The sequence below is a fragment of the Enhydra lutris genome, unplaced genomic scaffold, assembly GCF_002288905.1.
Source record: "Enhydra lutris kenyoni isolate GAN:26980312 unplaced genomic scaffold, ASM228890v2 scaffoldscaffold23, whole genome shotgun sequence".
Taxonomy (NCBI): Eukaryota; Metazoa; Chordata; class Mammalia; order Carnivora; family Mustelidae; genus Enhydra; species Enhydra lutris.
In genome coordinates this window covers 12,047,252-12,070,076 of record NW_019154107.1, presented here as the reverse complement: position 1 = coordinate 12,070,076, position 22,825 = coordinate 12,047,252, and the positions used below count along the sequence as shown (strand labels likewise).

General features: G+C 40.5%; 1 protein-coding gene across 2 annotated transcripts; it reads left to right on the top strand.

Annotated features, from left to right (window-relative positions):
- Positions 1-1,073: 1,073 nt before the first annotated feature.
- Positions 1,074-18,529, top strand: LOC111150505 (chromosome unknown CXorf21 homolog). 2 transcript variants are annotated; one of them, XM_022507987.1, is made up of 2 exons: positions 1,074-1,328; positions 17,002-18,529. In XM_022507987.1, exon 2 carries the CDS (start codon positions 17,003-17,005, stop codon positions 17,894-17,896), a length of 894 nt encoding a protein of 297 aa, XP_022363695.1. In that variant the 5' UTR covers positions 1,074-1,328; position 17,002; the 3' UTR covers positions 17,897-18,529. The 2 variants fall into 2 exon arrangements, with proteins under 2 accessions (XP_022363695.1, XP_022363696.1); XM_022507988.1 differs by lacking the exon at positions 1,074-1,328 and adding an exon at positions 7,028-7,042.
- The last annotated feature ends 4,296 nt before the right edge of the window (positions 18,530-22,825 follow it).

The following is a 22,825-nucleotide window of genomic DNA, read 5'->3' as shown; positions in this document are numbered from 1 at the left end:
GTCTGTCAAATAAATAAACTCTTAAAAAAAAAAGGTGAACGAAACAAACCCATTAAGTGGACATATTCATGGTTTAGAAAGGGAAGTGGGTGGGGGATGGGGTAATTGGGTGATGGGCATTAAGGAGGGCACTTGAAGTAATGAGCACTGGATGTTATATAAGACTGATGAATCACTAAATTCTACCTCTGAAACTAATAATATACTATATGTTAATTAAATTGAATTTAAATAAAAAAGTTTAAAAAGACAATTGCTTCTTCCTAGTTTCTTCCATCTCCCTAGAGAAATAGTCTATGTGTAAGCAAACATATATATGTGTTTGCTTACATACCCTTTTAAAGATACAAATTGCAGCCTATTATATGTTCTTGCTGAACAATGTATCTTGGAGATCTTTTCTTATGATTCCATGTAAAGCCATATCCCTCTAATAACTGTGTAGTACTCTACACAACTCTACATTTATTTAGCTCATGTCCTCTTTATGTATATTTTTCCAGTTGTTTACTTACTTAATGCTGCAACAAATACATTTTCACATGTTTTTGTGCACTGGTATAAATATGTGACATATGTGAATTTATACATATAAAGTTGTTGGGTCAGAGAATATGAATATTTAAAATTTTGGGGAAAAAAGTCAACAGATACTGGGAAATGGCCCTCTGGAAATGTCTACAATCTCACCACTAACATAGAAGAGTGCCTGTTTCTCCACAACTTTGCCCACTCAGGGTGTTATCACATGGTTTTGTGTTTTTTTTTTTAACCTTGGTTAATTTGAGAGAGAAAACGGTTTTAATTTGCATTTTTAAAATTTGTGAGTGCAAATCTGAGACTATTTCTCCAAAATTATAGATCATCGATGAAACAGAGTTTTCTAAATGCTATCTGACGCTGGCTCTCTTTTGGTGAAGGGATCCCAGAGAATTTACTGTTAGAGGAGTAAACTTAGGTTGATAGAGTTCTTATATAAAGTGTCGCAATCGACTATTTTAACAAGAGACAGTTTCATAGATAGGTTTCATTTTTCAAAAAAGGGGAAGAAACACCATTCTGTGGCTCAGTGTGGGTTTGTCAGTTATTGCCTCCCCCCTTCCTGGGACTTCCCACTGTTCTTGAGCACAAATCAGACTCAAGCAAACACAACTCTTTCCATGGGATCAGTTATAAGAAGAATGGCCAGGCAATGAACAGCTGAGTTTCTTGGTCTTACCAGCGTAAGGCTTGCTGACATTTCTGAAGAGAGCCCTGGCTGGCTCATTCGTCTCTATATGGTCGATCACTGTTTCTTCAGGACCAAAGGAGCAGAGTGTTCAGCGAAGGTAAGAGAAAGGAGGCAATGGACCCTCTCAGTGCTACCCCTTGGGTCATCTCTCTTGTCACCCTTTTAGGCAATTCTCATCAGAAGCCAGATGCAATGGTAACATCTCAGATGTCTTTCTAGTTGACCAAATCAGTGGTGAGTGGGAGTTGAAGCAAGCATTCCAGGGAACCAGACGAGAAAGGGCAATTAAGTCGGGCACTTGCTTCTCTGAGCTCCCCAGTGTCACCTTTTGGGCATTTCTGAAAGACTTTTTTGACCTAACCATTTGGATGGGTGGGATCCAGGACTGCTTGTGAGATCGATGCCGTCCTCGTGCAGTAACTGCGGCACAGATTTAGCTTCTATGTTTTGAAAAGAAAGGCCTAAAACCTGACCACAGGTTTTGCAGGGACAGCACAATTCTAGAATTGAGTTACAGTGTTCGGGGTTTTGAGATGAGTCCCATTACAGTAAGTTCCAATTGGCCTTGACTCTCAATTATTCATTCCGAGAGCTTGAGATAAGGGTTTTCCCGAGTGGCAGGGCAGACTCAAAGCAAATGTGATCTCTGGTGCCATTGCTTTTTGAATTGTCATCTGGCTGATTGGGGGCAAGTCTACCTGTGGGTATCAGACACTGCATGCCAAGGCCGGCTTTTGTCTGAATTTTCTGGAGATCTGCTCAAACATCCATTTTCTGGCAGACATCCGTCTGTGCTTCAATATAGACCTGACTTGGCCAGAATATTCAGACTGATATTTTTGGAACATTTCTTTTGTAGGTCAGTGTAGTAACAGTGTGTTTCGGAGCTTGAGACGCTTCCTGTTGGAGTGGAGAGTATTTTCTTTTTCTTTTTTTAAAGATTTTACTTATTTATTTGAGAGAGACAGAGTGACAGACAGCATGAGAGGGGAGAAAGTCAGAGGGAGAAGCAGACTCCCCGCTGAGCAGGGAGCCCAATGTGGGACTCAATCCCAGGACTCCAGGATCATGACCTGAGCCGAAGGCAGTCGCTTAACCAACTGAGCCACCCAAGGGCCCAGGAGAGTATTTTCAGTTCACATTAGAATGGTCATGTAGGGGATATACAAAGCTAGGGCACTAATACTGTTAGCTCACAGCACAGTGGGGTTTCAATAGCAGTTTCAAGGTACTGAAACATTTCTGATCACATACCTAATGATTATCTCAGATATATAAGATACTGTCTCTCTAAGCTCTTCACAAATACGACAGAACGTAAATTTGCCTTCATTCACTAAACAGAGTTATTTTCCTCCCAGTTCTTGTTTTGCCAAGTTTCAAACCTATATTAAAATGGAAAAAATAGTACAATGAACACCCAAATTTCCATCATGGAGATGAATCAGTTACAGCATGATGTCATACTGACTTTCTATCTTGTTCTCTCTTCACACACGCACACACAAATATAGACACAGTTTCTTTGGTGACTTTAGGACACATGTCACCCCCAGATTCTTGAGCATTTATCTCCTAAGGAAAAGGGCAGTATTCTACATAATTACAGTGTTAAGGAAATTTAACATCAATATGTTACTATTACAAATATATGATCCATATTTAAATTTCTCCAATTATCCACATGTTCTTCACAATTTGATTTTCTCAGTTTAGAAGCCAAACAAGTATATTGTAACTGCATTTTGTTGATAGGACCACGATTAAATAAATGTTAATGGAGATAATTAACAATAAAATGAACAATGAATGATTAACAATTAGAACACCAAAGAAATGTAACATCAGTCAATACCAATACTATTATGATCAATTTTCTTATTTTTCTATTCCTCTCATTTTGTGTCAAATTCAAAAAAGTGATCATAAGCTTTAATTTTTTCATTTGCGAGAGGTCAAGACCGAACATGAAGAAAATCCAAACTATGACCGAAATATATTTACACACTTTCTGCATCAAAATTTACAGTTTCTGTAATAAGGAAATTCACAGACCCAGATAACACCCTTGGGAGTCATTGTTAGCTTTCGTCTGAACTGAACAGAAAGTTTACTTGCTGATGTTAATATGGTAAACAGAGGCCTTTTGCCTTTTATTTTCTTAGCCATCAAATTACACTTTCAGAAATCAAGAATCACTTCATGTTTGATAGAAGAGATAATCCCAAACCATTTCTTTTGTAGTAAGATTTGATATACGGATGAATGATACTTTAGAGCATTCGCTGACAGATCCTACCCAAGAGGAAGTAAGAGGAATATAAAGCAGGGTAGACAGTGAAGGGAATGTTCATTTCTAGCTCTAGAAAACATGTACTTTCAAAGGCAACAGTAAGGAAACCGCAGAAGCTTTGTTTAGATGGAGAGATCCTTCCTAAAGAAATCTTGCTTTGGGTAAATTTCTTGTATCACTTGCTGAAAAATATGTAACATAGATTTACTTCTTATGATGAAAAAAAAGTAATACACATTACGAACAAAATAAAATTCAAGGTTTTCAGCAATAACCTTTTGGTAGTTTAGTCATAAGACCCAGAAATCGAGATCTTAGACAAACAAACAAAAGTGAAGACTGGAATTATGGGATGTAGGGTTTAGATTAGAGGAAAAAAAGATGAAGAGATGGAGTATTTTGAGGATTGGGAGGGTATTAAGAATATATCTCTGATAGGTCACCTACACATAATCTTCACAAGACAGTGCTTCATCCTTGAACCAGAATAAATCTGCTCATCTGATTGGCAAATACAAAATAAGAATGTGTTGAAGAATGTCAGTGGAAAATAGTTAATTTCCTGTGTTGCTGGTGAGGGAACTGACCCAAGCTCCTGGAAAGGCAATTTGCAAGGGCTGTGAGGTTGTAATTCACTTTCTTCAAATCTGGCCTAAGGAAAGTCTCGTGGAGGTATATGCAGGGATGCCACACAGTAAAAAGGCAAGAAAAACCTCAATGTCCACTTTGAGAAGCCTAAGATGTGCCTGTAGACATATTATTTTGTGACTGTTAAAAGGCAGATCTCGGCACACCTGGGTGGCTTGTTCTGTTAAGCGTCCGCCTTGGGCTCAGGTCATGATCCCAGGGTCCTGGAATCGAACCCCACTTTGGGCTCCCTGCTAAGTGGGGGGTCTGCTTCTCCCTCTCACACAGCCCTTCCTTGTGTTCTCTCTCTGTGTCTCTGTCAAATAAATAAATAAAATCTTTTAAAAAAGGCAGATCATTTTAAGCAGACAAGCTGACAACAGGTGGGAACCAAACTGCACCCCACCTAGGCGGGCCCAGGATCTGCTCCAAAACATTGAACAGACTTTGCTTGCCTTTATTTCCTAGAAGGCCAGGAGCCAGCCCCTGCTGCCTCTTTCATGTAGCTCTGGAGGGTTCTTTGCACGCCTGGCTCAACCCAGCCCTCAGACCTATCACCCCCAGTTTCCACCAGTCCCAATCTTCTCGCTTTCCTTTTGCTATTGCTGGTTACTCCTTCATTCAAAGGAGCTTTACCCAATGATTCATGTCACTGACTTCTTCAAGGTCGCAGCTGATTTTGCTCAAAGTTCATGCAATCATGAATCATGATTGATTGCATGAACTTTGATTGCATGAATCATGAATGATTGCATGCAATCATGAAAAATATCTTGGCAATAGGGACAGAATAAGCCAGACTTCTCATTCTGGGATAAGGATGCTGAATGGATGGCCAGGAGCTCAGAACTGTGACTAGAGGAAACATAAAGGGTCAAACAGGGGTTGGATAGCAAAGCAGGGATCTCGGGACAAATAAAAATGCACGAAGGCCTGGGATGGGCATGAGGTGTGGAGAATAGGCAGCAATCGGGCAAGGCTGGGTCTCCAGTCTTGCGGTAACAGGCAGAAAGGAGGTTGGGAAGACAGATAACAACAGGGCCTCACGTGGACTTGATCTTGGAGGTCACAGGGTGCTATGGATAGTTAAACAGTACATCTCTAACATCACTCTGTGGTTGTAACATTAAGGGTGCAAGATGATGTCAGGCCATAGCCAGTGGGAGAGGTTAGGGAAAATGTTCCCATGGTAAGTTTAAAAGACCAGAGAGGATGAATTATTGGAATACCTCAAAGACATACTGGCATCAATACACAATTGGGACATGGGTGAAGTCCTCTGGGTCATTCCTCTGTGGGAGAGAACATGGACTGTCTTTTGGAGCTTTTCTTTCTGTACTTCCCTGTATTTTCCTTCCTTTATTCTCAAGTGCTGTTGTTAGTAAAGGGACTCAGGGTGGACACCCTTCTCAAAGGACTCATTGCTGGTCATGACTGCTTGATGTTAACTGCTCTCAACATGGCAGGGGTGGGATATATTTTAACAACAGACCACATGCTTTGGGGTTCATCCATTTGGACTTGAATCTTGCCTCTAGCACTTAGTTGCTTTGTGTCCTTGGGAAGGTCATGGGTTCAATCTCAACCTCGGCTTTCTGGCTTGGAAAATCCAAATTGTGGTAATAGCTAACATGCAGTGTTATTGAAAAATGAGGCGTAATGCATGGAAAGCACCCGACACAACTATGATTATTATTATGCTCTATCCCGCTACTGCATCTGCCTTTTGATGTAGGTCAAGGGTAGGCAAACCATGGCCCATGAATCAAATTGGCTCTTTGCCTGTTTTTCTAAATAAAGCTTTATTGGAGCAGGGCCACATCCATTTGTTTACATATGGTCTATGGCTTTTTTCCTGTGATGAGGCACACTAGCAGTAGAAGAGACTTAAAATATTAAGTATTTGGCCTCTTATAAAAAAAAGTTTGCCGATCCCTAACTTAGGTTTTTCCAAATGTTCCCTGTTAGGGAGGTCTTAATCTATGCTTGTTTTGTTTGGGTATAAATGGAAAGTATTTCCATGTACAGAGTAGAACAAGAGTTTTCTGAGAAATGATATCAATGCTACTGAAAAAGGAAGAATTCACATTGCCATTTCTTCAGAAATCCAAGTCAATGGTTTAACAAGCTTCTGCATTTTAGCACATATTTCTAAGATGTGAATTTGCATATAAGGTTACTTTTGGTATTCCCCTGTCTGGTAATGATTAACATAGACTAAATTCACCTGGAACATCTCATCTGCAAGTGTCCTTGGATGTCTTTTTATTCACACTTAGTTGATGGGCAATTCTAAATATACCTATATATCTTCTCTAGGATGAGAAACAAAAATTTGAGTGATAAAATATCTTGGGACAATTAAAATAATCCATTGGGTTACATTTCAGGGTCTCAGATGAAATTTACTCTAATACATGTCTTAATATTTGTTTGAAGTATACCTTTGACAATATATTAAGAAATTAATGTCAAGAAATTTCACAAATAATCACTGAATATTTTTTAAAATGCTAATAATTAAACTCAATATTTCTCTATTTTTAAATTTTAGGATGTCAGGATATACAGAATTGTTTTCACTCTAGTGGTATATTAAAGGGTTTTATAAATATTAAGTGGGTTAATATATAATTTTTGTTTATACATTTCACCCAATATTCCTCTCCATAGCTTTAGAGTAGGCTTTCAAAAGCTGCTTTAGCATGCTCTCTGCTGCCCTCTGCAGCTAATTTTCAGAAACTGCTTTTGATTCTGAGTAACCCACTCAACACACTCTTTGTACTTATAACTCACACAATATTAAAGTTTGAGGGGACTCGACCGATAATCTAATCCTACATTTTTCATTTACAGATCAGAAGTTGAGTCTCTGAGGAGTTAAGTGACATGTGAGTGTGGGCTCCGTTTTCTGACTGCCAGTGTTTGAATATCAGGTGGCTTTGGACATATTAATTTTGACTTCTATGTAATGAGCATAATAATAGTACCTCCATCTTAGAGTCTTTGTGGGGATCCAGGGATTTAGTACATAAAAAGCACTGAAAATAGGATGTGGGTTGTAGCTAGCACTGATGTGAGGTATTTCATTGGCTTGTTGTTAACAAGACTAAAACCACAGCTCGTGACAGGGTCAGAACCGGAATTCTGGTCTCCTGATGACTAATTCAAGAATTTTTTTTTTTTTTGCCATAGTCCGAATATACAATGAAACTTTACCTTTGAATGTAGATTTTAAGAATATGAGTTGTCCAAGTTATTTGAAGTTCTTGTAGTCTTTACAAAGCTATCGATACTACTGCTCTGGCTGTGATTCATTCCTCCTTGGGCTGTGCAAGGCAGGCTCCCCACCGAAATGACTACCAACACTCAGAAGCTCGTTGAGCTTCCAGTATAAATTCCCACTGCTCACACCTGGAAAATGATTTCACTGTGGACTGTAAGTGGCCTCTCTAATGGGCTCCCTGCCTGCATGTCCAATGTACAATTAGAGACTTGCACTCAGAAAGGTCATCTCGTGTGAGACTCAAGTGGAACTCAACTAAACCTGTTAGCTCCTTTTCCAGCTCTTTCTCTTGATCTCCCATTTTCATCAGTGCTGGTGCCATTTCCCCAGCAGGCCCAGACTTGGTTATTTTTGGCTCCTCTCCTTCATTTCCATGTGCACGAGTCTTGGTCCCCTCAAGTTCATTTCTTCTCTTCCTCTTCTGCTACCTCCCTCCCTGATTCTTGTCCTAATCCCCTCCGCTGGGGATGAACCCAGCACACTCCACATGGGCTTAGTTACCTTCCAGAGCTTTGTATGGCCAGCAAGGTACACTGCACGTCCTCAGCCTCACAGGACTCGACTTACTTCCCCAAATGCTCTTCCCTCCAAGCAATCTTTTCCTTTAGCCATAAGCATACCTCTCCCTAGAAATTAGGACCTATTTTTTGCTGTTCCATCATTGGACTTACCGCTTTCTGTCTTAGTGACCTGCACAGGGCCCCACATGTCAAAAGAATAGGGTTCTTGTTCCACCAGAATCAAGTTACCAACAAAGCTCTCGGCTGATAGTGGTGCAAAAGACCCATTATTCCAAACCAAATCCTAGACCTTCTTCCATCATTGTTTTGGAGGAGTGGAGATGATCTATAGTGCTGATAAACATCATTCACATAAAATGAAAGAAGACCCATTAGGGCTGATTATTTGGTATAAAAAGAAACAGGACACATAGTGGGAGATTTGGGATAGGGCTGAATGGGAACAAGGGCTAATAAAGAAGGACTGTGAAATTTTAGTAAAACCCTTAGGTAATCGTGACTGTGAAAAATAGACACTTGTACCCCACCCAGACTGGTGTCTGTTACTGACAACAGGAGAATGACAACTCAAGTCTCTTCACTTCTGTTGACTTCTCTCTCTGCAAGAATTCTTCCTCTTTCTCATGCCTCCTCAAATCCTTCTTGTTTTTTAGAGCCAAATAAAAGTTTACCTTTTACAGTGATTTTTCTGTCTCTTCTTCACCCTTAGAATATGTTCTATCTTTGAGACACCTCAGTGACTCAGTTGGTCAAGCGTCTGACTCTTGATTTCATTTCAGGTCATGGTATCAGGGTTGTGAGGTCAAGCCCCAGGTTCAGCTCTGTGCTGGGCATGAAGCCTGTTAAGATTCTCTCTCTCCCTCTGTCCCTACCCTCACACACCACCCCCAACCCCAACACATCTGCTTCCCCACCCTGCCTGCACGCTCTTTCTCTCAAAAATAAAAAAAAAAGTGTTTTAACTTTAACCACAAACTCAGCTGTATAGGAAGGGCCAGCCTCTTCCCCCCCAACCCCTTAGTTACTTTAAAAATAGTAATAGTTTTGGGGCGCCTGGGTGGCTCAGTGGGTTAAAGCCTCTGCCTTCGGCTCAGGTCATGATCCAAGGGTCCTTGGATAGAGCCCTGCATTGGGCTTTCTGCTCGGTGGGGAGCCTGCTTCCCCCTCTCTCTCTTTGCCTGCCTCTCTGCCTACTTGTGATCTCTGTCAAATAAATAAACAAAATCTTTAAAAAAATAGTAATAGTTTCTACTTTCATTAAGAAATGAATCCAAGTTGTACATGAACATAATTTGGGTCAAATTATCCTAAGAGGTTTGTTAGGCAAAACACCAGTCCCTGCCCCTCTTTTCCAAAAGAAACTTTTATCTCCTTTTTATTAATAATTATTTAGTATTTACTGCCAACTTTTATATTTTTCTCTTTGGGGCCTCATTTATTGCTTTGTCATCAACCAGATAATGATTTCGTTTCTTTTTTCCCCTCCCCTGGCTTCTATCAAATACATACACCAAGTACTAAGTCAGTGTTCCTTTGTCTACACCAGTTGGCCACCCACTCTCAACACGGAGGCAAATGCCTAAGACAATTTTTATTGCTATTACATGACTCTACATGATCAAGTACTATTCTTGTCTCCTCACTTTGTCATCCTGTGACTATACCTCAAATTTGTTTAGATCAATTTTCACCACTTTATATATTATTGTTACTATCCAAAACTATGTCCAACTCAGCCATGTAGTAAACCATATCTTTTTTCTTTTTTTGCTGCACAATTTTTTCCTAATTTATAAGCTGGAGATTATAATTCCCTAGATCTGCAGAGTGTGATATGACAGCCAAACGTGGCAATTTAAATGAAAGGAAACTGTCACACTAGCTATGTTTCCTGCCCTCACTAGTCCTATGTGGCTCTTGGCTATCGTGTTGGACAACAGAGATATTTCACATTTCCATCACCCGAGAAATCTGTATTAGATGGCACTTTCATCACCTCAGACCCACCTAAGAGACCACACTGTTAAAACATAGCTTTTAAAAATTTCCTTGAACCACTCACATAGGGATTCTAGACTTCCCCACACAGTAATGGAAAAAAAAAAAATGAACAGGAAGTGTCATATAATCTTGGTTTCAAAATAGCTAAAGTGTCTCAGATTAGGGTCCCATAGACCATCAACAAATAGCTCAGAGTTTATGTCCTTGGTTCACTAGCTTTTGAGAACCCCTCTCCAACACTCCTTGAAAGGAGTACAGAGATGAATTAATCAGATGTGGCTCTAAAATTATTGCTATGACAGTGAATGAGTGATCACCTGGTACACATTAAATTATAATTACATTGCCTGTCTTGAGTATTTCAAAGTTTTATGTTATCACCTTCAGTATCTTCTAATCCTATGCTGTCCCATAGAGTGCCATGTGGGGTTTTAAATGAATTTAAATAAAATTCAAATAAGTTTCATTAGCTGCATTTCAAGGGCTTGCTAACCACATGTAGCTATTGCTTAACATTTTGGAGAGAAAGAGATCATTGCATCATTTCAGAAAGTTCTGTTGGACAGCACTGGTTGAAATTTTTCACTTGCTTTGCTTTTCCTAATTCGCCAAGTCCATAGTCAATTACACAAATCTTACTTCAGAGTGCTCAGACTTATGAAGTCTCCAGAAGACTTCTGATCTATTTCAAGCAGCCAAGTTGCCTTTTGAGCCTCTAACTCCTTTCAGTAGAGCACATCTTCCACTGACTTCCTGGGAGATGAGCTATTTGAGACTTGTGACTTAAAAAATATCTATTTTATCCTTATACTCGATGATTTGGTTATTAAATCCTAGGTTGATTATAAATTTCAACCAAAAATTTTTAGACATTGTTACATAACATTATTTCTTCTTGTGTTGCTTTGGAGAAGTCTAAACATTCTGGTTCTTGTATTCTTTTTTCTCTCTGAAAAATGTATAAAGTTTTCTCTTTTTCCCAAGCATTTAGTTTACAGTAACAAGAGGGGACCTATAGGAAAAGTGGGCATTTACCCAGTATTCTGGAAACCTGTCCTCCAGTTCTGGGAAATACTGTTTGTTTAAATTTCTCCCCTATATTCTCTGTCTTCTTTCTGAGCCTTCTGTTGCTCAAATAATGAATCTCCTGGACTGGTTTTCTTATTTTATCTTTACCATTTTTCATCTTGTATTTTTGTTCTACTTTCAAACTGGGAGTTTGCGTCACCTTTACTTCCCAATCATTCTACTGAGCTTTAAAATTCACTAACATTTTTAATTTTTAAGGACTTGAGAATTTTTTTATTGCATCCTACTTTTAATTAAAGATTGTTTTATCCACTCTGTCCCCTTGAGAATATAGACAGTAGCTCACATCCCTTCTGCCCAGAATTGGCTCTTGGATTTTTCCGCGGTTCTTATTAAGAGTCAGTTTTCTCATCTCCAAAGACATTAACCCTTGGTCTCCCACTTTCTGGCTTCTGAAATGTTATTGCACTTGTCTCTTCTCCTGTTCTCAATTTTCTTATGAATATTAAGATTAAAAATTGATCAGGAGTTCTTCAGTCACTTCAGGGGTCCTTCCTCACTGGGTTCTCCCCTCAATGCCAGCTTGCTCACACACTTGTGCATATGAGGGGAGGGGACATGCTTGGTGGTCAATGTGTCATCGTACGGGGATCCATGGAAACTTATTCATCCGGTACCTGGAGAACAGTCTATAAATATGTCTGCAATCTTCCCACCACTAACCTAGGTCTCCTCCAGGTCTGGAGGCTCTGGGTGTATGAGCCGACTTGATGAGGCAACCTCATTCCTGTCCATTGAAGCAATCCACGTGGCCGGTTCTCATCCTCCCACACCATGCTGCTTCCTCATATTTTCTGTGGGAGGTAGGGCGCAGACCTCTCTAACTGGCTTCCCAAAGCTAGCTGGAGTCACAGCACTTCCACCGGTGGGGAATTATATCCAGTAGTCTCATATGGATGCATAAATACCATGCCCTACATCTTTTAGGGCTCTGGAGTCTCAAGTTAAAAATTTCAAGTTACATTTTCTCAAAAGCCCGTTTTCTTTTTTTTTTTTAAATATTTTTATTTATATATTTGTCAGAGAGAGAGAGAGAGCACGAGCACAAGTGCAAGAGCGGCAGAGGCAGAGAGAGAAGCAGGCTCCCGCTGAGCAGAGAGCCGGATGTGCGACTGGATCCCAGGACACTGGGATCATGACCTGAGCCAAAGGCAGTGGTTTAACCAACTGAGCCACCCAGGCGTCCCCTTTTCTTTTTTTTTTTTAAAAGATAATTTATTTATTTATTCAACAGACAGAGATTACAATTAGGCAGAGAGGCAGGCAGAGAGAGGGGGAAGCAGGCTCCCCACTGAGCAGAGAGCCCAATGTGGGGCTTAATCCCAGGACCCTGGGATCATGACCTGAGCCGAAGGCAGGGGCTTTAACCCACTGAGCTACCCAGGTGCCCTAAAATCCCTTTTTCTGAAACTGGATTCTGCCAAGAATTCTAGAAGACCATTTATGAACTCAGAAGTAAAAAGCCTCATTTTTGTCCTGGTTTCTCAGATGGTATTCTGAGACCTTGAAGGCTGAAGTCCCTAGGGGCAGCTGGGATGGGGCAGAGGGGGTGAGTTGGGAACGAGTTGTATCACTATTACAGCTGTAGGATAAGGTGCTTTGCTTTGTCAATTACTTGCTTCTCATGGATCTAAGAGCTGCCTTTCCATCTTGATGTTCAGTTTGAGGGAAGAACTACACTTAGGAAGTTTTCTCAGGAAACAGTTTCATTATCCTCCTACGTGTCTGGCACACAAGAATCACCTCACAGATTTGTTGAAGACCTTTAATTTTGTGTCTTTATGGTATGGAACAATGAGTAGAATACAGTAATTACTTAAATAATTGATAAATTTACTGACTCTATCTCCCAGTAGTTCTAAAAAAGAAAAATCAACACTGAAAAAGTAACTTATACAATTAAAACAAGTATACTTTTTTTTCTGTTTATATTATCCTTATACAACTAAAAAATCACTTGGGGAGTAACAATATAGATGCTAAAATGTAAAAACAGGACCCTTCTGTTTGGATAACATTATTTCCTAATTTGACTTTTTTAAAAACACTTTTTGTTTGTTTGTTTTGTTTTTTAATATTTGTGAGAGAGAGACAGAGCACAAGCAGCGGGAAAGGCAGGCAGAGGGAGAGGGAGAAGCAGACTCTCCACTGAGCAAGGAGTTCTATCCCAATACTCTGGGATCCTAACCTGAGCTGAAGGCTGGCACTTGACCAACTGCGCCATGTAGGCGTCCCCTCATTTGACTTTTCAATTTCAGGCTCAAGTTAATAGATGTGTCTGAAAAGCCTGGCCCTCAAAGCCAACGAGGAACAGTTACCTTTTCTGTTGTCTGGAGTCCCACTGCCAGGAATGCCACATGGCTCCTTTTTTAGAAAACGCAGCTGCTCTTTTTCCAGCCTGTTCCAGCCACTCAAGACTCCAGGGACACCTGCTGAGGGGGCAGAGGGGAGGCAGGTGGAGCCAAAGCCCCAGATCCAGAAAGTTCCCTGCTAACTAGGGGAGAGGTAAACATATCAGCTGGGCACAGAGACATGTCCAGGATGTCATACAGTGAGAAGCAGGCAGGACAGAGCAGGAAACCCCTCCTGCTGCAGATATAGGGAGGCTCCGTGGGCCTTTGTGATGGGTTTGTAGTGAATTCTTTTCCTACCTGCCATTGTTGATTACTTAATTCAAGCTATTAACAGCTATATTTTGAGTCCCTTCAAAATGCAAACAGTTGTGCCAGTTCCCAGGGAGCAATACAAAGATGAGTAAGACACAGTTCTTACTTTCAGTAAAATTTATTGTAAATAATTCCACCTGCATTCCACCCCCTCCCCCCATAACCCACTAGTTATTTCCCCAATTTCCAACTTTTCAGTCAGTCCCCATTTCCTCTCGAACAGAAAGCAAACACTGCTGCCTGACACCCAAGGCCCTCCAAGACCCAATTACAGTCTTTCTAGCCCCTTCCACTTATGCTCAGCATCTTGGCACACGGCCAAAATGCCATGCCAACATATTCTCTTTTAACTCTGTATGGCTGAAACTTCCAGTGTTCACAATTTAGCTGAAATGTCACCTTCCCTAGGACATATTCTGTGACTTCTCTGCCTTTGCCCCAGGCTATATTGGGGCTCCTCTTCTGTACTTTCTTGGTACCCATCACTGTTTCAATCCTCCGTGATGTAATATTGTAATTGTCTGCACCCAGCTTTTCTCCCATAGTAGAACCTTCTTGAAAGACTCAACTATTTCTCTTTGTCTTTTTATCTCTACCATAGGCCATAGTCCTGGTATACAGCAGGCACATAATTATTAAAGGCTTGGTGGATAAATGTTATCACCTTCTTTTTTGTCCTCTATTTTTAAATTTTTTTAAAAGTTTAATTTGGGGATGCCTGGATGGCTCAGTCGGTTAAGCACCTACCTTCAGCTCAGGTTATGATGCCCAGTCCTGGGATTGAGTCCCATATTGGGCTCCTTGCTCAGCAGGAAGTCTGATTCTACCTCTGTCTGCTGCTCTCCCTGCTTGTGCTCTCTCTTTGACAAATAGATAAAATCTTTTAAAAAATTTAATTTGTGGGGGTGGGGGAGGGAGTGAGGGAGCACAGAGGGAGAAGCAGACTCCCTGCTGAGTAGAAAGTCCAATGTGGGGCTTGATTCCAGGGCCCTGAAATCATGACCTGAGCCAAAGACACAGACACTTAACCCATTGAGCCACCCAGGTGCCCCCCTTTATTTTTGCTACCATCAACTGCTCATTTTCTTATTGTATGGATTTTTTTAATTAACATGTAATGTATTATTAGCCCCAGGAGTACAGGTCTGTGAATCTCCAGGTTTACACACTTCACAGCACTCACCATAGCACATACTCTCCCCAATATCCATAACCCAACCACCCTCTCCTATCCCCCTCTCCGTGGCAACTCTGTTTGTTTTGCGAGATTAAGAGTCTCTTATGGTTTCTCTCCCTCCCAATCCCATCTTGCTTCATTTATCCCTATCCTACACCCCCCAAATCCCCCACGTTGCCTCTCAACTTCCTCATATGGGAGGGAGATCAGGGAGATCATATGATAATTGTCTTTCTCTGATTGACTTATTTCGCTCAGCCTAATACCCTATAGTTCCATCCACATCGTCACAAATGGCAAGATTTCATTTCTTTTGATGGCTGCATAGTTTTCCATTGTATATATATACCACTTCTTCTTTATCCATTCGTCTGTTGATGGACATCTAGGTTCTTTCCATAGTTTGTCTATTGTGGACATTGCTGCTATAAACATTCAGGTGCACGTGCCCCTTCAGATCACTACGTTTGTATCTTTAGGGTAAATTACCAATAGTGCAATTGCTGGGTGGTATGGTAGCTCCATTTTCCACTTTTTGAGGAACCTCCATGCTGTTTCCCAGAGTGGTTGCACCAGCTTGCATTCCCACCAACAGTGTAGGAGAATTCCCTTTTCTCTGCATCCTCACCAGCATCTGGCATTTCCTGACTTGTTAATTTTAGCCATTCTGACTGGCGTGTGGTGGTATCTCATTGTGGTTTTGATTTGTATTTCCCTGATGCCGAGTGATGTGGAGCATTTTTTCATGTGTCCGTTGGCCATCTGGTTGTCCTCTTTGCAGAAATGTCTGTTCATGTCCTCTGCCCATTTCTTGATTGGATTATTTGTTCTTTAGGTGTTGAGTTTGATAAGTTTTTTATAGATTTTGGAAACTAGCCCTTATCTGATATGTCGTTTGCAAATATCTTCTCCCATTGTCAGTTGTCTTTTGGTTTTGTTGACTGTTTCCCTTGCTGTGCAAAAGGTTTTGATCTTGATGAAGTCCTAGTAGTTCATTTTTACCCTTGCTTCCCTTGCCTTTGGCGATGTTTCTAGGAAGAAGTTGCTGTGGCTGAGGTCGAAGAAGTTGCTGCCTGTGTTCTCCTCAAGGATTTTGATGGATTCCTTTCTCACATTGAGGTCTTTCATCCACTTTGAGTCTATTTTCATGTGTGGTGTAAAGAAATGGTCTGGTTTCATTTTTCTGCATGTGGCTGTCCAATTTTCCCAACACCATTTGTTGAAGAGACTGTCTTTTTACCATTGGACATTCTTTCCTGCTTTGTCAAAGATTAGTTGACCATAGAGTTGAGGGTCTACTTCTGGGCTTTCTATTCTGTTTCATTGATCTATGTGTCTGTTTTTGTGCCAGTACCATACTGCCTTGATGATAACAGCTTTCTAATAGAGCTTGAAGTCTGGAATTGTGATGCCACCAACTTTGGCTTTCTTTTTCAACATTCCTCTGGCTCTTCGGGGTCTTTTCTGGTTCCCTATAAATTTTAGGATTATTCCATTTCCTTGAAAAAATTGATGATATTTTGATAGGGATTGCATTAAACATGTAGATTTCTTTAGATAACATAGACATTTTCACAATATTTGTTCTTCCAATCCATAAGCATGGAACATTTTTCCATTTCTTTGTGTCTTCCTCCATTTCTATCATGAGTACCTTATAGTTTTCTGAGTACAGATTCTTTGCCTCTTTGGTTGGGTTTATTCCTAGGTATCTTATGGTTCTGGGTGCAATTGTAAATGGGATCGACTCCTTAATTTCTCTTTCTTCAGTCTTGTTGTTGGTGTATAGAAATGCAACTGATTTCTGTGCATTGATTTTATATCCTGACTTTTACTGAATTCCTGTATGAGTTCTAGCAGATTTGGAGTGGAGTCCTTTGGGTTTTCCACATAAAGTATCACATTGTCTGCAAAGAGTGAGAGTTTGACTTCTTCTTTGCCAATTTGGATGCCTTTAATTTCCTTTTGTTGTCTGATTGCTGAGGCTAGGACTTCTAGTACTATGTTGAATAGCAGTGGTGATAATGGACATCGCTGCCGTGTTCAACTGCTCATTTTTACAATTCCAGTCTTCATTTCCCCCATTATTACTTATCAACTCTCTTTCTAGAATGCTGTCCGAAGGGTATCTCAGTGGACTTGCTTACCAGAAGGACATCCACTGGAGCTGTTCATCTTATAATGAGCAGGTGGCTGAGGAGAGGGAAGAAGAGACCAAATCTGATACTCATTCCTACTGCTCTGTGGATGAAACCCAAGTGCGAAGTCGGTATGTGAGCTGCAAATCCTCGGACAAGTTTATTTCTTCAGTGCATTCAAGAGAGAGCCAACACAGTAGAAATCAGAGAGCCACAATGCTGCAGACGAACCCCAATCCTGTGTTTGAAAGTCCCAACGTGGCTGCAGTTGAAATATGTAGAGACTCCAGCCGAGAGACCTACTTGGTTCCACCCTCCTGCCAGAGTATTTGCAAGAATTACAATGACTTACATATTGCAGGGGACCAGGTGATGGCTATTGATTCAGTGACAACAGATTTTCCCCCTCAGAGCAGTTTTGAATACGGCCCCTTGCTGAAGTCATCGGAGATTCCTTTGCCCATGGAGGATTCCATTTCCCCCCAGCCCAGCTACTTTCCCCAGAAACCTATCCAGCGGTACTCATCCTACTGGAGAATAACCAGCATCAAAGAGAAAAGCAGTCTGCAAATGCAGAAGCCCATGTCGAATGCAGTGCTGAATGAGTACTTGGAGCAGAAGGTGGTCGAGTTATATAAGCAGTACATCATGGACACTGAGTTTCATGACAGTTCTCCCACCCAGATCCTGGCGTCTGAACTCATCATGACAAGCGTGGATCAAATCAGTCTCCAAGTGTCTAGAGAGAAGAATCTGGAGAACTCCAAAGCCAAGGACATAGTCATTAACTGTCTATTACAGCTGGTATCAAGTGAAATCAGCACGCCTAGTCTCCATATTTCTCAGTATAGCAATGTCAATCCATAGAGAGGATGCCGTTCTCTCAAATACTTCGAGCTAAAACAACACTTTCTTCATTGATTCTGAGAATGTACAGGAGGTGGCTGTGAAGGGGAGTCCAAAGTTAGAGAAGTAAAAGTTGGATGGAAGACAAGTGTGAATTCAGAGGAAACCTTACCATTACACATGATGAAGGCATGTGGAAAGAGGAGCCATAAGGACTAATTTCAAAGCTAAGGTTGTACAGCAACAAAGCAAAAATAAAAATGACCCAAAAAGAAAAGGTATGATTTAAAGGAGTACAGAAGTTTAAAAAGAAGCCAAGCCAAATAAGAACATATACATGGGAAAACAAAAAGCCAAATGTTTCAGGGTCAAGAATTAATGTTTGTTAAGTAAATAAATTCCTCCAAGGTGTTTCTTCTTGAGAAGAATGGACTGTAGAAGGGTGCTGTGTTTGGGTAGAAAGACCAGTTCCCACAGTTGTGAAATTCTATTTCTTTTCTCTATTCTTTATCATATCATTAAATATTCTTTATAAACATTCATACACTAGCAAATTGCAATTGTGTTTTTTAAAATGATTACTTAGCTATATCCACTCTAACCTCCTAGTTCTGTTTACTAGTAAAGGCGAAGTTTTCTAAATGAAAAATATCATATGGTGAATTTTTCTTTTTTTTTTTTAAGATCATATTTTTAAGTCATCTTTCTACCCAGTTAGGGGCTTGAACTTACAACTCTGAGATCAAAAGTCTCATGCTCCACTGACTGAGCCGGCCAGGCACCCCTCACATCGTGATTAAAATCATTCCTTTTATTTTGCTATATATTATTTTCTTGGTGGTACTAAGTTTCTAAAGTAGTTACGAATGTTAATTTCCCTCCTTCTCATTTTTCTTTCTCCACTTTCTCTTGACCCTTGTGGAACCAGGAAGGGGTCTCCTGCATCCTCTGAACAAGGTTACAAGCTCTAGGGTCCCATCATAGCCAATTCTGTCAACTCATATGCACTAGAATGATAGCTTCATGAACACTTCACTGCTCTACCCCATTCTTCTAGCTTAAAATATGGCAAAACATGGCACACTGGCCTTATCTAGCCTGCTGCTTATTTTTAAGATTATGATATAACCGACATGTAACATTACATTAGTTTCAGTTGTATACCATGAGTCACTGTATCTATGGCAAAATGATCACAATAAGTCTAGTTACATCCTTTTTGAACCCCACTGAGCTAAGAATTTCTTCTACCATTTAAAAACGGGAAAAACCAAGTATTTGACAGGTGAAATTAAGATACTCAAATTCAGTGTCCATAAAATCAGGCTTTACTCTACTTCAGCCACACCCTTTCATTTATGTGCTGTCAATGGCTGCTTTCACACACGAATGGCAAAGTTGAATGAATGTGGCAGAGAACTAATGGGCCACAGGGCCTGAAGCACTACCCTCTTACAGAGAGAGGATGCCAACCATGCTCCCCATGGGGAAGTCTGGGGAGGTAGCTTCCTGGGGAGTGAGGAAACAGAACAGGTTTCCAGAGGCCTCTGGCCATCTCAGGGAGCTCTGGAGCGGGCACTGCCCTTCAAAATGGATCCACATTGCAATTAGAGGGTTGGCTGTGGTTCTCCAGCTCGACCAGAAGGGGGCATAACTTGAGCTGAGACAGTTGAGTTCAGGGCACTACTCTCCAAGTGGAAGCAGTTGCTGGGGGACGGAGCACCTCATACAGAAGCAGTGATCCAGGTGGAGCAAAGCACCATCTTCTACCTTTCTCAGTATTTATTTTTATAAGTTAATGTTTTACAACTTGTAATATTGAGTAAGGAAACCTGGTTTTGAAATGATTATTCAGGTATTTTATTGTTTTAAATTTATGGAAGTAATAGCTACTCTTTATTAATGGCTTGGTATGTGTCTGGCACCATGTTAAGTATTTTGCACGAGTTATTTTGCAGGACTCTCATCACCTATGAGAGCAAATGCCTATTATCCCTTTTTTTCCCCCAGACATGAGGCCGCTTGGCTGGGGGGGTGGGGGGGAGTAGTTAAATAACCTGTAGGGGGGAAAGAGTGGGTGGTGAACCTGGATTCCAATTCAGTTCTGTTGAAATTCAAAGTCCTGGTCCTTAAGTATGACCACCTGCTCTCCTGTTGTGCACCATGTTTTTTCCTCATTAAAGACTGGATTTCCTCTCTGAAGGAAAAGAACTCAGTCACTTCACCACTACGTTTTCTTCATTGTTTTGCTGGATAATATTTGCAGATCTTCACCCCCACCCAAGAACATAAGCTTTGATTTGTTCATTTGTTTCTCCAGGTCTTAAACACTATTTATACATAGTAGAAACCCAGCTAATGTAGGTCAAATGGATGTATTTGGCTGTGTTTGATACTGCATCTGGTGGTCGAAGTGAAAAACCGTCAGTATGAAAACCAGTAATTCTGACTAGAATCAAATGCTATTGGGAGTTCCTCCTCAAGAAGAAAAATAACTGAATAAATGAACTTAATTTAACATGTTAGTGTAATAAAGTACATTATAATAAAATATCATGAATACTTTTATTTTCACTTATTCACTAAGAAATAACTCATTACAAAAGAGAGTGGTTTCTCTTTTCCAGTGAGCCTTACTTTAATGCTATTTTGGGTGTTTGGAGCACTGTGCATGAAACAGGGAAGACACATGTGTGCATGCACACACGCACAGGGGAGTAGGCCCTGTTCTCTGCCAGCTTACTAGATTGTTGGGGAGGCCTAGCAAATAGCTAAGTGACAAGTGACAAAGCCCCTTATTAGGCAGCAACTTGGCAAAGTGGCACAAACAAACACAGTCATCAATGATTTCAACTCAAGTATGACATGGGCTAAAAGTAGGTGGGTTAGGAGATGGTGGACAGTTGGGGAGCCCAGGGCAGATGCCAAAGAAAGCGATGGTTTAATTGACTCTTGAAGAGCAAGATAGGATTTGGGTAGATGGATAGGGGAGGGGTTTCATGCAAAGACGTCAGTGTGATGGCCCCGGGAGTTCTGAGTCCATGGCTACACCGGGAGCTGCATGAATGCACGCACAGCAGTCTGTTAGTTTGCTATGGCTAATGTACCAAATGGACACAAAATTAGGGACTTAAAATAGAACACACTTATTATCTTAGGGTCATGGAGGTCAAAAGTCCAAAATTATTCCCAATGAGCTAAAATCGAGGTGTTGGTAAGGCTGCGTTCCTTCTGGATACAGGGGAGAAATGGCTTGCTTACCCTTCACAGCTTCTAGAAGCTACCCACACACCGCTGGAGCTCCTGGCTGTGCATCAAAGGCACTGCCGCCATCAACAGGACTTTGCCTACTTTGCCCTCCTCCTCCTCACTTCCCTTTTATGAGGACCCTTATGATCCCATTCGGCCCACCTGGATAATTGAGGTTAATGTGCTCATCTCAAGATTCTTCAAGTAATCACATCTGCTAAGTTCCTTTTGCCTTGTATGGGAACATTCACAGGTTTCAGGAATCACGATATGAATATTTGCCAGGGTAAGGTGGGGGGCGTGGGCAGGATTCTGCCTACCACAGAAGGACCATTTCTTTACCCTCTTGCTTTTCAGAAATTTGTCTTTCCACTATTAATTTTTATTCAAGATAAATAAGTCCATGTTCGCTTATATGTAAAATAGTTGGTTTCTTTTACTGCCTGCTGTCATCCCATATTTGTCCATATACATTAATCCATTCTTTCTCATGCTCATTTTAGACATCCTTTTCTGGATTCTAATTCTATTTTTATCTTTCTTTTAACATGTTTCTTTTATTCATTATAAACATGGTATCAGCTCATTCTAGAAAATCTGAATAACAGGAAAGCAGAAATTTGAAGTCCTCTATCTACAAATATTCAGGTAACATTTTGAATGGATTTATTTCTGGTCTTTTCTCCATGTACTTTTTAAAAAAATGGAAGTATGATTAACATACAGTGTTATATTAGTTTTAAGTGTATGATATAATGAATCAACACTTCCATACAATGCTCAGTGCTCATCGAGATTCCATGTATTTTTTTGTTTTTCATTTCTCTGTTCACTGATCACATTATCTTTGAATAAAATATTGTATCTATGTTTGTTTGTTTCACTGACACTGTAACAGAGGTAGAAGTTCTAAAACTAGTGGATTCGTAATGTTTGCCTGGGGACAATCTGTTAGTTTCTCTTCCTTCCTCATACACTATTTGATAATGTCCAATATTTTGTGGACATTTTTGTCTGTTGTAGAACATTGGGCCAATAGACTCAGGAAATTGTCTGTATTAACAGTAAGGTCTCTCTCTGAGTTTTAACTGTTTAAAATTCAAGAAATATGATTTAGATTATTTGCCTTTTTATATTGTACTTGTCCATTCTGAAAATCACCTGCCAGACTTTCATTTACTCACTTTAAATTCAAAGAAGTCCAACTAATATTTATTCAGCATGAACTATTATACAAACATGAGGTTGACACGGTCCCTGTTTAAAGAGCTTATTTACATGGTGCAAAATCTAGCAAGCAATGCACACTACTGTGGTAAGACATGGGCAATGACTACTTAAGATATGTTGAATAATTTTCCTTTCAATTTATTCCAATTCAGCATCTGTGGTCCTTGCCCATATCTTGCTTTATTGATTTTCTTACTTTTTGACCCTCAGCCCCTATTAGAGGGCTATGACTAGAACCTTTTCTACTAAGCACAGTGAGAAGCAGGAAAGGGGCAGGGATAGGGTACCTTCAGTATGGACTTGAGTAATCAAGTCTGGCTTTGACCTTGATTTGGTCTTAATCTCAGTGTTGGTATGATGTGTGGCTAAGGCACATTTTGTACTGAGACCTCTCCCCTCCTTCTCACAGCACTTATTTCTGTCTTCCAGTGCCCAATGTCTTGCTGGGAACGGCTCCAATGGTGAAAAGAA